Source organism: Lissotriton helveticus, chromosome 3_2 (genome assembly GCF_964261635.1).
Source record: "Lissotriton helveticus chromosome 3_2, aLisHel1.1, whole genome shotgun sequence".
NCBI lineage: Eukaryota > Metazoa > Chordata > Amphibia > Caudata > Salamandridae > Lissotriton > Lissotriton helveticus.
Window position 1 is genome coordinate 406,931,927 of NC_136062.1, and position 15,877 is coordinate 406,947,803.

Consider the following 15,877-nt stretch of genomic DNA (forward strand, 5'->3'; position numbering starts at 1 on the left):
CCAGCTCAGAACTTGGCTATATGCAAATTAGTCTGTTCCTGTCCCAGTGCATGATGGGAACAGGGCAAACCAAACTACCAAGCCAATTCTTATACTGGGAAGGAAACAAGCTTCCGGGGACCGGTTTCTGCCATTTCAGGCGTCGTCGGCCCGGCTTGCTTGAATCCTGATGGTGCAATGAGCAAGGGACTCACATCTGAGTATACCCTTCCACGCTTATGGTGGACAAAATGATTCAGAAAAGGGGTTGGTGATGAACAGAGTGCCTGAATTAAGCAGACCACTCTTACCCAGTCCAAAGATCAGGGCTTGATCCATCACCGTTTTTTAGCTCACTGCACCATCCCAGCTCAGAACTTGGCTATATGCAAATTAGTCTGTTCCTGTCCCAGTGCATGATGGGAACAGGGCAAACCAAACTACCAAGCCAATTCTTATACTGGGAAGGAAACAAGCTTCCGGGGACCGGTTTCTGCCATTTCAGGCGTCGTCGGCCCGGCTTGCTTGAATCCTGATGGTGCAATGAGCAAGGGACTCACATCTGAGTATACCCTTCCACGCTTGTGGTGGACAAAATGATTCAGAAAAGGGGTTGGTGATGAACAGAGTTCCTGAATTAAGCAGACCACTCTTACCCAGTCCAAAGATCAGGGCTTGATCCATCACCGTTTTTTAGCTCACTGCACCATCCCAGCTCAGAACTTGGCTATATGCAAATTAGTCTGTTCCTGTCCCAGTGCATGATGGGAACAGGGCAAACCAAACTACCAAGCCAATTCTTATACTGGGAAGGAAACAAGCTTCCGGGGACCGGTTTCTGCCATTTCAGGCGTCGTCAGCCCGGCTTGCTTGAATCCTGATGGTGCAATGAGCAAGGGACTCACATCTGAGTATACCCTTCCACGGACAGACTAATTTGCATATAGCCAGGTTCTGAACTGGGATGGTGCAGTGAGCTAAAAAACGGTGATGGATCAAGCCCTGATCTGTTGACAGGGTAGGAGTGTTCTGATTAACTCAGATACTCTGTCCATCACCACCCCCTTTTTGTAATTATTTTGGCCACCATGAGTGTGGAAGGGTATGCTCAGACATGAGTCCCTTGCTCATTGCACCATCAGGATTCAAGCAAGCCGGGCCGAAGACGGCTGTAATGCCAGAAACCGGTCCCCGGAAGCTTGTTTCCTTTCCAGTGAAGAATTGGCTTGGGAGTTTGGTCTGCCCTGTTCCCATGATGCACTGGGCCAGGGACAGACTAATTTGCATATAGCCAGGTTCTGAACTGGGATGGTGCAGTGAGCTAAACAACGGTGATGGATCAAGCCCTGATCTGTTGACAGGGTAGGAGTGTTCTGATTAACTCAGATACTCTGTCCATCACCACCCCCTTTTTGTAATTATTTTGGCCACCATGAGTGTGGAAGGGTATGCTCAGACATGAGTCCCTTGCTCATTGCACCATCAGGATTCAAGCAAGCCGGGCCGAAGACGGCTGTAATGCCAGAAACCGGTCCCCGGAAGCTTGTTTCCTTTCCAGTGAAGAATTGGCTTGGTAGTTTGGTCTGCCCTGTTCCCATGATGCACTGGGCCAGGGACAGACTAATTTGCATATAGCCAGGTTCTGAACTGGGATGGTGCAGTGAGCTAAAAAACGGTGATGGATTAAGCCCTGATCTGTTGACAGGGTAGGAGTGTTCTGATTAACTCAGATACTCTGTCCATCACCACCCCCTTTTTGTAATTATTTTGGCCACCATGAGTGTGGAAGGGTATGCTCAGACATGAGTCCCTTGCTCATTGCACCATCAGGATTCAAGCAAGCCGGGCCGAAGACGGCTGTAATGCCAGAAACCGGTCCCCGGAAGCTTGTTTCCTTTCCAGTGAAGAATTGGCTTGTTAGTTTGGTCTGCCCTGTTCCCATGATGCACTGGGCCAGGGACAGACTAATTTGCATATAGCCAGGTTCTGAACTGGGATGGTGCAGTGAGCTAAAAAACGGTGATGGATCAAGCCCTGATCTGTTGACAGGGTAGGAGTGTTCTGATTAATTCAGATACTCTGTCCATCACCACCCCCTTTTTGTAATTATTTTGGCCACCATGAGTGTGGAAGGGTATGCTCAGACATGAGTCCCTTGCTCATTGCACCATCAGGATTCAAGCAAGCCGGGCCGAAGACGGCTGTAATGCCAGAAACCGGTCCCCAGAAGCTTGTTTCCTTTCCAGTGAAGAATTGGCTTGGTAGTTTGGTCTGCCCTGTTCCCATGATGCACTGGGCCAGGGACAGACTAATTTGCATATAGCCAGGTTCTGAACTGGGATGGTGCCGTGAGCTAAAAAACGGTGATGGATCAAGCCCTGATCTGTTGACAGGGTAGGAGTGTTCTGATTTACTCAGATACTCTGTCCATCACCACCTCCTTTTTGTAATTATTTTGGCCACCATGAGTGTGGAAGGGTATGCTCAGACATGAGTCCCTTGCTCATTGCACCATCAGGATTCAAGCAAGCTGGGCCGAAGACGGCTGTAATGCCAGAAACCGGTCCCCGGAAGCTTGTTTCCTTTCCAGTGAAGAATTGGCTTGGTAGTTTGGTCTGCCCTGTTCCCATGATGCACTGGGCCAGGGACAGACTAATTTGCATATAGCCAGGTTCTGAACTGGGATGGTGCAGTGAGCTAAAAAACGGTGATGGATCAAGCCCTGATCTGTTGACAGGGTAGGAGTGTTCTGATTAACTCAGATACTCTGTCCATCACCACCCCCTTTTTGTAATTATTTTGGCCACCATGAGTGTGGAAGGGTATGCTCAGACATGAGTCCCTTGCTCATTGCACCATCAGGATTCAAGCAAGCCGGGCCGAAGATGGCTGTAATGCCAGAAACCGGTCCCCGGAAGCTTGTTTCCTTTCCAGTGAAGAATTGGCTAGGTAGTTTGGTCTGCCCTGTTCCCATGATGCACTGGGCCAGGGACAGACTAATTTGCATATAGCCAGGTTCTGAACTGGGATGGTGCAGTGAGCTAAAAAGCGGTGATGGATCAAGCCCTGATCTGTTGACAGGGTAGGAGTGTTCTGATTAACTCAGATACTCTGTCCATCACTACCCCCTTTTTGTAATTATTTTGGACACCATGAGTGTGGAAGGGTATGCTCAGACATGAGTCCCTTGCTCATTGCACCATCAGGATTCAAGCAAGCCGGGCCGAAGACGGCTGTAATGCCAGAAACCGGTCCCCGGAAGCTTGTTTCCTTTCCAGTGAAGAATTGGCTTGGTAGTTTGGTCTGCCCTGTTCCCATGATGCACTGGGCCAGGGACAGACTAATTTGCATATAGCCAGGTTCTGAACTGGGATGGTGCAGTGAGCTAAAAAACGGTGATGGATCAAGCCCTGATCTGTTGACAGGGTAGGAGTGTTCTGATTAACTCAGATACTCTATCCATCACCACCCCCTTTTTGTAATTATTGTGATAGAGAAGCGTTTACAATTCGTGTCCAGGTGGGGATGAATACATTCTTGATTTCTTTGAAGATGTGCAGTCGCAGCGGGTCACTGAAGTGGTTAGATGGATTGATGTGCTGATAAATCTTGTTGCGGTCTTTTTCCCTGAATAGTGTAAAGGTGCCCTATGCCGCACTGTTCTTAGTGTTCAGGCTGATAGGTTTGCGCTTTTCTTAGAGGTCAAGGGGTGGTGCAGACCCGGGGGATGGCAGTAGCGCCTTCTTAGTAGCAAGTTCAATGGTGATGAGCCTTGATTTTCTCGGTGAAGAAAGCAGCAAGATCATCGCAAGAAGGTGGGCTGCCTCCGGAGTCAGAGTTGTTTGGGCCGACAACTGACTGCTGTTTGACCAACTTGAATAGTTTCTTGCGGCAGTTTGCAGCTTGATCAAGTTGGTGTCTGAAGTAGTCTGCCTTAGCGCTCTTGATTGGTTTTCTGAAAAAGCTTCTAAATCTCTAAGGAGTTTTAGTTGTTCCAAGGAGGGATTGGATCTCCAGGAACGTTCAGCTGCCCTAAGGTTGCGGCACTCCGTGTTTAAATTGTCGTTGTACCATGGTTTGGATATTTTAGTTGAGGCATTTTTTTCGTTGGAGCAGTGCGATGTCGTCCATGATGTTGGAGATGGTCGAGTTGTAGGAGTCAGTGAGTAACTGAACATCGGTCAAGTCTGCTTGGGAGGATAGGGTAGATTTACAGTGGGCTGCTAGATCAACTGACACCTCCCTGTTTATATAAAACAGGATGCAGTGGTGATCGGACCAATCGCAAGGGGTAATAGTATCCAATGTGATGGTCGGCCCTTTCGAGATAATGAGGTCTATAGTTTCTCCTTTATTTTGAGTTGATTGGTCACAGTGCTGAATCTGTTCTTGATCATTCAAAAATGCTTTAAGGCAAGTTACCGCTTGGCCGTTGGGGTTAGACCAGTGAAGGTTGAAATCACCAAGGAAAATTTTGGACATGGCTGAGTCGAAATTGCCAGAGATGACTACAATTAGTTGCTCGATGAAGGGGAGATTGTCTCCCGGGAGGTGATAAATAGTGTGAAGTTTGCAAACCGACAGGTTATTACTTGAGATGCTGAGACAAAGGTATTCACAGGAGGAGGGTGAAGAGGACTCTTAGTGAGAAATTAAGAGTGTGTTCCTATGAAAACACGCTAGGCAACACCCCAGCTTCCGAGCTCGGTCTAGCCTAATTATGTCGTGAGTAGGAGGAACCAGTAGGTCTAGGAAAAGAGTGAAGGCGAAATTTAGCCAAGTTTCAGTGAGGATGATAATGTCTAAATCATTGTGTTGGATGAAGTCGTAGATGTTGGAGGCATGTTTATTGGCTGACCTGCAATTGAGTACAACACAGTTAAGTCGTGGTGGATTAGTGTGGGATGGAGACTGGATGATGTTTACTCTCTTGAGGCTGTCTTTATTGAGGACTAGGATTGTGAGGGTTTCTGGGTACGGGTTTGAATGGATGGTTTCTATTTTGCCCAGCGGGATCATGTTGGAATTGGACCTAGTAGAGTAAGAGTTTTGCAGGTCATTGAGATCATTGGGTGGCAGGTAGGTCTCAAATCTTCTGGGGCGGGAGGGAGCGTTAGCTAAGGGAATAGTTTGCGAGATATGGGGGGACTAAAAACTGTCCCATGCGTTCATTCATACTAGGGGAGGCTCTGGGCAGGTTCGCAGAGGTGAGGAAGGAGCTGATCGCGGGGAAAAGATCGTTAGACAGGGCTTTCAGGATATGTAGTTCAGTAGTGAGGTGGTGCAGCTGTAGAGATATATTGTCCAGGCACGTAACCAAGTCTGAAAGGGGTAAAGGGTGTGTTGGGAAAGCGAGCGGAGAAAGGGGGCCTCGGTGTAAGCCCTTGGGGCCCAAGGTGATGGAGAGTGGCTTCTGGGGAGGGAGTTGATCAATTGGGACTAGCAGAGTTCCTTGACCTTTGGATATCAAGGTTGGAGCATTAGCGAGGGCGATATGACCCAGGAGCTGAGGGTCAGATAGGTCCCGACAAGAAAGAGTGGGTTTGACCAATCATGGTCGGTGGAGGGCAATTGCCCACTCACCAACAAAGTAAGAGGCGTGGGGAAAGTTATAAGGAAAGAGGGATCAGTCATTGAAGACGATGATAGTAGGTCACTAGGGGATCTCTCCGGGCGAGGAACGGTTATAGTCGGATTGGCTGGCTGAGCGATGGGTAAACACGGAATGCCTCTCATATTATGAGTCGGGAGTCTAAAAGGTTGGGTCACGTCATCTGGGGAAAACGCCACTCTGTGATCATCTAGAGGCAAAGAGTGATTTAGAGAGAGTGAGGGCCTACCTCGAGTGGTGGGGGAGGACTAGTGGTGACCTGAGTGATGGACAGGTGAAAGTGGGTGTCATTGGGTTTCGCCGAAACCGTGCGTTTGAGTTAAGGGCAGATAATGGTTATCTTAATTAGATTGACATTGGAGGCTTTGAATAGGATGATTACATTGTTATAGAGGGTGATGTTGGGATTGGCATTGATCATGGACGAGGCCGCTGTATGGTTTGAGACCATTAGGTGTTTTTCTGGTACCCGATATTCAGAGCATCGAGTAGAGGACTTTTCGCCAGCATGCTCTTTCCCTGGTGTAGAAAATAAGGTCATTAACTCTACAGCCTTGTTTGTGCAAAAGTAGACGTCCGAAATTAGGGTTTCGGGCCTAGCCCTAAGTATGTGATGCTTATGTTTTTGGGCTGCGTTTTTCGATAGGTTGGGTGGTGGGTGGTTGATGATGAATGCGATGGATCCTGACTTAACTCCATTTTGAGAGTGTGTCAGTTGTCCGATAGTAATTACATATCCGTAGGACATGGATGGTGTTAGGAGGAGAGATCATTACCCAGGTGTGATGGATGATGACAAAGAGCCCACACCAAGATGGCCACCAAAAACAGAGGGTGGAATCACCCCTTTTCTCTTTCAATGCCCAGTCCAGGAGTGTCGGACAGTGTCAGCATGCCTACTCCAAGATGGCCACCAAAAGTAGAATGTTAGGGCTAGCCTGTTGCTCTTTCAATGCCCAGCCGAGCAAAGGGCTTGGGATGGGGGCATCCTACCACAAACTCCAGTGACCAGAGGGTAAAATGGATGCCCGCGATCAACATTAATGATAGACCCAAACAAAATGGGCGTCCCTCTATGATAACAAACAAAGCCAGGGGTGCCGTGCGAGGTACCTCCAGAAACTTCCAAGCACCACACTCACCTCCTTAAACCTGGCAAGACAGCCTCGCAGCAGTAGGGAGAACACCATTGCGTCAGTAGGGAGAAACTCAGGAGGTTTCAGTGTGTCTGTGCTCATTTTACGCACCGGGGTGGCGGCCATGATGAGGTCAGGCATCTCCCCAACATAAATTACAAAAACAAACAAACAAAATGGATTCTATCAGGATTCGGTGTGTCTGCGATCGTTTCAAACACCGGGTGAGGTGGCCATTGGAGGTCAGGCAAGCCGATGTACAGGAGACCCTCCTCTGGTGCTCCCAAATGCCTCCAATATCTGAAAGGAGCCGCGTAGTATTAAGTATTATGATGGTCATGCACGTCCCATCAAGCACAGCTGCGATACACCATTGTTGACTTTCAAGAGCATCATTTAGCACCAGTGACTCTGAATTGATAAAGAAATGTTTCAAGTATTAGTCTGGGGCCTCAGTAATGGTTTATGTAAGGAATATGATGATGCCCAAATATCCATCAGGAAGAATGTCACTTAAGGTAAGTAACATATTTATGATCCCACTGCAAGTTGCCAACAGTGCGAATATATCTTTTGGAACTGCTCAGTTACACTTTTCTTACTTTTGTTTAATGTAAACCACTCTTCAGTGGTCCAAATTTCGGACAACAAGGATGTTTACGACAATTTTGTACGTGTTAGTATAAACTGTCCAAACAAAACCATGTCTATGGAATAGTGTGTCGAAATATACTGGTAGAGGCTCTACCACCATCTATTTTATATAAATTATATTTATATAACTGAAAAAATACATATATTTAAATGAGTTCTCCTTAAAATGGATACAACCAACAGCATCAACAAACACATTAAGCCTCAAAGATTCTCTATGCATTACTTAATCAGTAGTTCCCAAGTAAACGAGCCTCAAAGCACTGCAAAAAAACCTTATTCACCCTTGAAACAAATAGCAATTTGCCGCGAAGGACCTTTCCATTTCGTTACCTGCCTGTGGCTCAGCTTATGCAACCAATATGAAGATTATCCTGTTAACATTAGATTTAATTGAGTGTTCTTTTTTCTGTTTTGAGAGTTTAAGTTTATCAAAACGCTGGCAAAGGGGAGGAGCCAAGATGGCCGACGAGACGGACGTGTAGGCTCCCGGCTCCGCGAGCCTTCCACTCCTGCATCGACATCCTGCTGTTTATCCTGTGCCTATGTTACGTTATTACGGCGATCTAACGGCGCTGTTTCCGATGGCGTTCCTCCGAGGTCTCTGCCTGCTGATTTGACGGGAAACTCGATGTGTTGGCTGTTCTCCGTGGCTGTCCCTGGACCCTGTGCTGGCCGCCGCCGCTGGGCGCTGCTATAGCGGTGTCGTTCGGACGATCTTGGGAGGCTCTGACGCTTGGTGGGGCACTGCTGACTGCGGAAGGAGATGGTGTGTGCCCGTTCCTAAGTGGCGAGATTCCCTACATGGCTGAGATCCGTACTGGCGAGGCAGGTTCCCTTCTCGTGTCGCTGCTCTTTGTTCAACTGCTGACGGGCGGGGCTGACTCCATCTTGGTGCCCGTTCTTCGCTGTGGATCGCCCTCATCGATTGGAGGCGCAGGGGCTCTCCCTGTGCGCCGCACTGGAGGGTGCTCCGTGCTCCTACCGGCGATCCGGCATGATGCTCCCCGGTGTTGAGGTCGCCCCCCTCCCTCCGTTGTGGTCTCTTTGACGGAGTGGTAATGACGCCGGTCCCCCAGGGTGCGGAGATGTGTGCCTCTTTGTCCCTTGGAAGTACTATCCTGCCTGGGTTTGAGCGCTATGACGGACCGATGGCGTCCACTCTCAGTGCGACCCGGTTGGAACGGCGGCGGGTCCCGACCTGCGGCGACATCCTGGCAGCTCTTACCGATTTGAGGGCTATATGGCTGCACTACGCCCGAGAGCTGGGTCGTACGATTGACATTGCTACATCAGGTCTGCGGCGCCCGCGGCGCTCTGGCTCCCTCCTGCCTTCAGTCTATTCTGGAACGGATACAATGTTTCAGCCTGCGAGTGCACTAGAGCTGACTGTCCCTGGCATACATGGGTCGTCTTCATCTACCGACGGTGCTGCGGCTACACTGTCTCCCCCCGCCCTGAGATCTGAGACTCTGCCGGAGAGATCGCTGCCATCACTTCGTTTGCCGCCTTCCCAGTTGCTGGCCCTCCTGGCTGCCTCTGCCTCCGGAGCCTCTTCCCTACGACGATGGAGTGTGTTTCATCCTGTACTCGAGGGGACACTCGTTCTTCGGGACACTGGACTTCTTGGTAAAGGGAGATATTCATTTCCGCTTCTCCTGCTTCTTCTCTATTGGGGACGGCCATCTTGTCCCTTTGTTCTGCCTTCGGTGGGGTCCCAGCGGTGGCCATGTTTGGAGGGCTTTCGACGTTCGGGCCAGGGCTGATGGTGTTCTTCTTGCTGATCCTGTTTGCTTGACTGGCGGAGACCCGGACTGGAACGTTTTTTGATACATTTTACTGCGCTGTATGTACTGGGTTTTTTCTCCCCACTTCAGGTTGCGCCTGATATGTCCTGTGTTTGATCCTTGTTGGTGGGGTTGGGTTCTGTGCGGGCCGTGGAGTCCGGGATTAATTAATTGATTCTGGCCCTCCTCCGATTTTCTGTGTTTCTATGGGAGTTTTAGATTAGGATGTCCTTACTTACTCTCATAATTTGGGTTTTATACCACTTCTTCTTTCTTTCTCTTCTCTTTTCTTGTTCTATATTTCGGGTTTATTGGGCGACAGACACACTGCTGGGGGGGGGTAGGCCGTAGCCTCTGCATGCGTGTTGGGTGGGGGGTTGGGGGAGGGGTTTTTAGTTTTTTGGTTTTCGTTTCTATGGAGCCTTGTATTTTTCTTCCTTTTGTTTTGTCTCTTTTCTTTTTTCTCTTTGGGTCCGTGTTTTGGCCTGCTAGCGGGTGGGTGGCAGTGCACGTTGGCTAGATTGCTGGCTCCGATACCCCTGCTGCATACGCTTTGCGCTGACAAGCCGCCTGGTGGGACTTGACTTTTTGATTCTTGACCTGTGTGTTGATTCATTACTCAGGCTCTGTTACGCCTGCACGGACTCTGCCTTCTTAGTTTATAGTGTATGTCTTTATTTGAAAAGCCGAAAGTCGACCTTACTAGTTGCAACGGAATTGAAATTGCAAAAACATTTAAAATCAACCTTCCTCACCTCTGCGACATGGTGGCATGCTGATTTATGATGTACCTTCTCTCTGCTCGCTACTGAAGCCCTGTGTTATTGTGTCGCCGGATTGCATGCGCTCGTGCTTTATAAGTTTCTGTGGCCGGCCTGAGGGTTGTGGGCCCGTATTTGTCTTTTTATTACTGCACAATAAAGGTTTTTAAAAAAAAAAAAAAAAAAAACGCTGGCAAAAATATCCACAAATAGGGCACACAACGTGAGGACATCTGAATGTATCAACATTTAAACTACGGCATATTCTCTTTTCAATGAAAGAAAATTTAAATTACATCTTACAATCTCAAACAAAGCATCCTGATTATTGTTTCTATTGTAGCCGTTTGACAATCAAATGTTCCCAGAGCAAGCACTTTTCACTTACATTTCAAAAATGTTAGATGTATTTATGCTCCTGTGGCTAAACCTGTGTTTTTTGGCCGCTTACTCATCACCTTCAGTTTCCCATTTATTTTCCAGTTTCTGTACATCTGTTTCCTGCCTGCATCACACAATAGCTCATGTAGCTTTGCATGGGTCAGTGTGGTCATACGCCAGACGACATCTGCTTTACATTGGGAGGTGGAGCCAGTAGAACTTTTGGACAAACAAAGTACCTTGCTCCCATACTTGCTGCTATCAGTTTGTGCTAGCGCCTCTGGAGTGGCTGACACTACTACCAATCTGAGGTTTGCTGAATTAAAGAAAAAAGGACACTGCCACCAATCGGGGTTCAACTCAATTCAGTATTTAAGAACATTAAAGAACAAGGATGAAGCAATGTACATTAGAACACTGGAATGTTGAGCACTCCATTGCAGACAATAGAGTGCTACGGGTTTCTACGGCCTGGTAAAAGCACGCAAAGCAACATTCCAATGTTGTTTCACAAAGGCCTCTCGAGCCCGAGGGGATTTAAACACCCCTCCAACCTTACCCCCCCACTCTCCCAGTCGCTATGCGACGCCCTGGCCAATTTCTTTTATAACAAGGTTAATGACATCTACTCCGCATTTGCAAACAACGCTAGCCCTCCTTCTAAACCGTTGATAAGCTTCAGGAATGGACCCACCCTCTCCCAGTTTAAAGATATCTCCAGTTCCCAGGTCGCGGACATTATCTCCACCATTAAATCGGGCTCGGCCCTTGATCCAGGTCCTCTCAAAGTATTACTTCCCGTCATTTAAGTGGTGCTTCCTGTTGTCACATCAATTTGCAACTCTATGTTCACTTCAGGCATCTACCCAGCCACTCTAAAACAAACCCTCATCAAACCCCTGTTAAAGAAACCTCAACTGGACATGGAAGAACTAAAGAGTTATCGTCCAATCGCCAACCTTCCAATAGTGGCAAAAATAGCTGAAAAAGCGATGAATTTACAACTTTCCGCTTTTCTAGAGGAATATCATCTCCTCGATGATTCTCAGTTTGGCTTTCGTCAATACCATGGGACAGAGACGGCTCTTATTAAGGCTGCAGATGATATTAGATCTATCCGTGATGCTGGGGGGACTGCAGTTTTAATACTGCTCGACCTTTCGGCAGCGTTCGACACGGTCGATCATGTTACCCTGATCGACCGTGTCGAAAACATTGGTGTCCAACACAATGCCAAGAAATTGCTGGCAGCCTTTCTGGCCAACAGGACCCAGGTGGTTACAACGGGCTCTTTCCATTCCGCCACTCTGTCTCTGCCATGTGGAGTCCCGCAAGGCTCATCCCTTAGTCCGACACTTTTTAATATCTATGTGTCGGACCTTGCCAATACCATTCGTGCACACGGGATGAGCCTTACCTCCTATGCGGACGACACTCAGTTGGTCCTGGCCATTAAGAATGACGGCCACAAAAAAGCCAATGATTTTAATCAGGGCATGCTGGCAATTGGGAGCTGGATGGCTTCCAATTGCCTAAAATTAAAATCCGACAAAACGGAAGTAGTCGTCTTTGGTCAGCTGACCCCGGAATGGCCCTCCTGCTGGTGGCCCGTATCATTAGGCCCTCCCCCTGTCGGCAAAGTGAGGAATCTCGAAATCATTTTCGACGACCGTCTCACTTTTCTCCCCCATGCTAACCAGATCACCTCTGCCGCTTTTTATAAACTGAAGCTAATCAAAAAAATCCTCCCTTTCCTTCCCGACTCATCTGGCAAAACATTGGTTACCTCCCTGGTGCTGTCAACATTGGATTACTGCAATGCTCTCTTCTTAAATGCACAAGAAGGAGTCCTGAATAAAATGCAAATAATCCAAAACTCAGCAGCAAGGCTCCTGGGTAGAATCCCCAAACACTGTTCTGCCTCCGCAACCATCAGAGAACTACACTGGCTACCGATAAGGAACAGGATAAAATTCAAGGCTCTCTGCATCGTGTTCAAGGCCATGCATAACATGGGACCTGCTTTCTTTACCCAAAACCTGACTCCTTATTGCCCCTCCAGAGCTCTACGCTCCTCCAGCTCAAATGATCTCGTGGTACCACGCAGCAAATCAGTCTCATGGGGAGACAGAAGATTCTTTGTCGCAGCCCCTAAGCTCTGGAACACCCTACCTCCCTCAATTAAACTAAGCCACTCACTCTGGTCCTTTCGTAAACAGCTCAAGACCTGGCTTTTTAACCAGTAGACCCAGTCCTTCCCTCATTGGTTAAATGCAGCAGACAAATCAGCGCCGAGACGCCTAAGGGCCATTGTTCGCGCTCTATAAATTTTATTAATAAATAAATAAATAAATAAATAGGGCTCCGAGAGGCCTTTGATTTATTTGTTAGTACATTCAGCCATCCAGTGACACAATGTTCTAATAGTCTTATAGCCCTTCGTAGCTGGGCTTTACATGCTATTAAAGTCCTACTCTTTTGTTATAGGCCCTCGCCTTCGGCGCGCCTTTAACGCTGGAGTGGGCCTTTAATAGCAGGTATAGCCCGCCACCGCAGGCTATAATAAACACAAAAGAGCCATTCAGATTTAAATAGATACAGTCCTCCTCACCTCTAGATGCCTCAGTTCCATCTTGTGGAGACAACCTTTATTGGGACACTTCACGGTCAGTGACAAGATTTCCCGTTTCGCAAAGTTGTCTGGGAAGAGAGATTTCTCAAAAAGTATCTCGTTGTCCACCGGGCACTTCTGTCCAGCATCTCTAGAACAAAAATCCACAAGCAGATGTTCAGACAGAAAGCAGTCACAGCCCGTCACTGGTGCTTGGATAAGCAGAAAGCATCTACTTGGAAGATTTCAATAACCTGCGCTCAACTCAGAAGATGTAGCTTGTATGAAATAACTTGTGCAAGTAAACTGAAACATAGAGAAGTCGACCGGAAACAATGGACGAATAGGGAACCTCACCAACAGCCACCTTCTCTGTAACAAACAAGCAGCCAGCCACGCTTGATAGGTTTCCGGATAGTATGACCATATTACAAACCTCACCACTTCAGTAAAGGCTTTAATGAGTACAGAGTTAAACCTACCTCTCCCATCACCGACATGACAGTGCGCCACTGCAGGAATGAAAAATGCACGAGGCACACCCGATAATAGATTTACACTGCCAGTTCCTGTGCTCTGCTTGATTTGTCGATCTCTTTATGGTGGGCCGAAATCTCTATAACCGCCATTTTGCCAGCACTCAAATTTAGATCTAAACCCAAACGTAGTGATTAAGAACAAATGCATAACTGAGGTTATAATCAGAGGTTCATGCAGCTCCCTCCTAAGTCACCATAGCAGTCACTAGTGTCAAACTGCCTTTAATATGTGATGCAATAATCATTCAACACAGCAGCGAAACATATGAAGTATCAGTTTGCCTCCATGGTACAATCAATAAAGACAGCATGAGTAAAGGTAGAAAGAAAAGTTTCTAGTAAAATGAAATTGCAAATATAGAGTGCCTGGCCTAATCTCCTGTTCTTTGTGTTTATGTTGTGGCACATTTTGTATAGTACAGATACATGATATGTGCATTTATGAGAAGTTAGCCCCTGGGTAGGTGGGCCATCAAAGTAAAGAGGAGAGGCAGTGGTAGAACCTATACAGTTGCAGCAGGCAGGGACATGAGCCACAAGAAGAGTTGCATGGCCTCTGTTGTTTGTGACTTTTTTGGTGAATCACAACAAGTGGCTAGATCATGTCCCTGAGTAAGTTTACCATCACCATCATTTGCAACATGGAGTTAAATTGAAAGTATGATTGGGGCGTATTACACGGGGAAATGAAACCTGTCGTACAAGGATTACCTAAGGCTTGAGAATAGTTAAGTTTCAATGCCCTTATACCAGGTATTTACTTAGTGTGGGCCTAGGAGGCAGCAAAGTGACCCACGTGTCATGTGGGGGGTCAAATAACCACTATATGAGAAGTCACTACACAGAGAAATTATACAAACCACAAGATGAAGGAAGGCATCAGACATGATTTTGGGATAGGTATTAGTGCAGAGGGTCTGAGCAGTGAGTATGATTAAGATGTGCGGTTGAGAAAGCACACAATAGTACAGCTGGTGTGTACAAGACATTGTCAGAGTGTTGCTTTCTACAGCTGAGTGCACAACTTCATCTTGTAGAGAGTAACCCTATTTTGAAGACAGAAACATGATGTTGCTCACATTGCCAACCAGTGAGGTACACCAGTCTTTAAATGGCTCTGTGATGTGGGTTGTGCTTGAACTACAGGTAGACCACGGGCGTGGATGTACAGTGATGCGGGTGTATTGTAGTGTGGGTATCAGACAGATGCAAAATACGCAGAGTATTTAAAAAGTGTTTCTAACAAGAACACACACTACTGAGACAGCACCACATGAGTCTATGGAAATACCTGTATGACATTACATATTTCATGTTTGCGAGGCACACTGGCCATGAATGTGCAGGCCGAGCTCCATGAATCAACTGCAGTAAAAGAATTCAGTGACTAAAAGAGTGGCCTATACTTAAGCTGTTCTGCTAGCCCAATGAGTTTAGCGCTCTCTGACAACATCTGTGAATGACCTTCAAGTCAAGAGTTCCAATCTGGTAATCAAAAATCAGCGATTCGTCTTTCGAAGTTAATAATTGGAGTATTCTTAAAATGTAGTAACAGACCTGTTATTTACAAGGTTTAGTAAATGGCAAAACAGCAGCGTATTCAGGTAAATTCAGCCGTTCAGCCTTTCCTCAGTTGGTTCCAATGATTGAAAGAATGAACAAATAAATGGACAGATGAACCAGAAGACAGACAGAGTTTTGTTCTAAGCAGATGACTTATTTATCTAAGTCCAGAATCCCCAGTATTCTAGTGAGTGTGTACTACAGAAACTCTGTATATATAGTTATTTTTGTGGACTTGAAGTTAATAGATCTAACTCTATGATGTATCTGTGAGAGTTGACGTACGTCAGCCAGAATCAGAAGTTACTACTATGACCAAAGGCTTGACATAACTGGGGATGTATAGCTTAAGAGAAGAGATCAAAAACTGGGAGGACAATATGGCCCCTTTAGTGGATAGCTTTCAGAAAGATCTGGTCTCTCCCCCCAATGTCACTTTGGGGTGTATTGCCATAATGAAAAAAGTATCCCTTCCCAGTACTCTATACAAGTCTCAGAACTACCTTACCCTCTAAAATTATCTCCAAGACTATTTTTATTTTTTTAACATGATTTAATTCTTCGTTGATAACATCTTAATGGGATGGAGGCTTCTATATAGTGGTGATAAGCAGCTACAATAAATCCTCATTTGACGCGTGTGAATATGGTCTACATATTATCCTACTGCTGTACTTTGCAGTCAGTCATCAATGACTGGATACATGGTCAACATACTGATTGCACATATGCAGTTGAGTGGTAACCCGTGGGAAACTTACAGCCACTACACTTTCCATATAGTGGACCTTCTTCACCTGGCATTCCCACACCACTGGTTTAGTATTTCAGGTGTAGCAGGACACCTTGTAGGTG

General features: G+C 46.9%; 1 protein-coding gene across 4 annotated transcripts in view; it reads right to left on the reverse strand.

Annotated features, from left to right (window-relative positions):
- TRAF6 (TNF receptor associated factor 6) overlaps positions 1–15,877 on the reverse strand; it is a 166,958-nt gene that overhangs the window by 42,044 nt on the left and 109,037 nt on the right. For all 4 annotated transcript variants that reach the window (XM_078684333.1, XM_078684334.1, XM_078684336.1 and 1 more), the window contains one exon: positions 12,921–13,071. In XM_078684333.1, the coding sequence (XP_078540459.1) occupies positions 12,921–13,071 (151 nt within the window). The remainder of the gene's footprint in view (positions 1–12,920; positions 13,072–15,877) is intronic.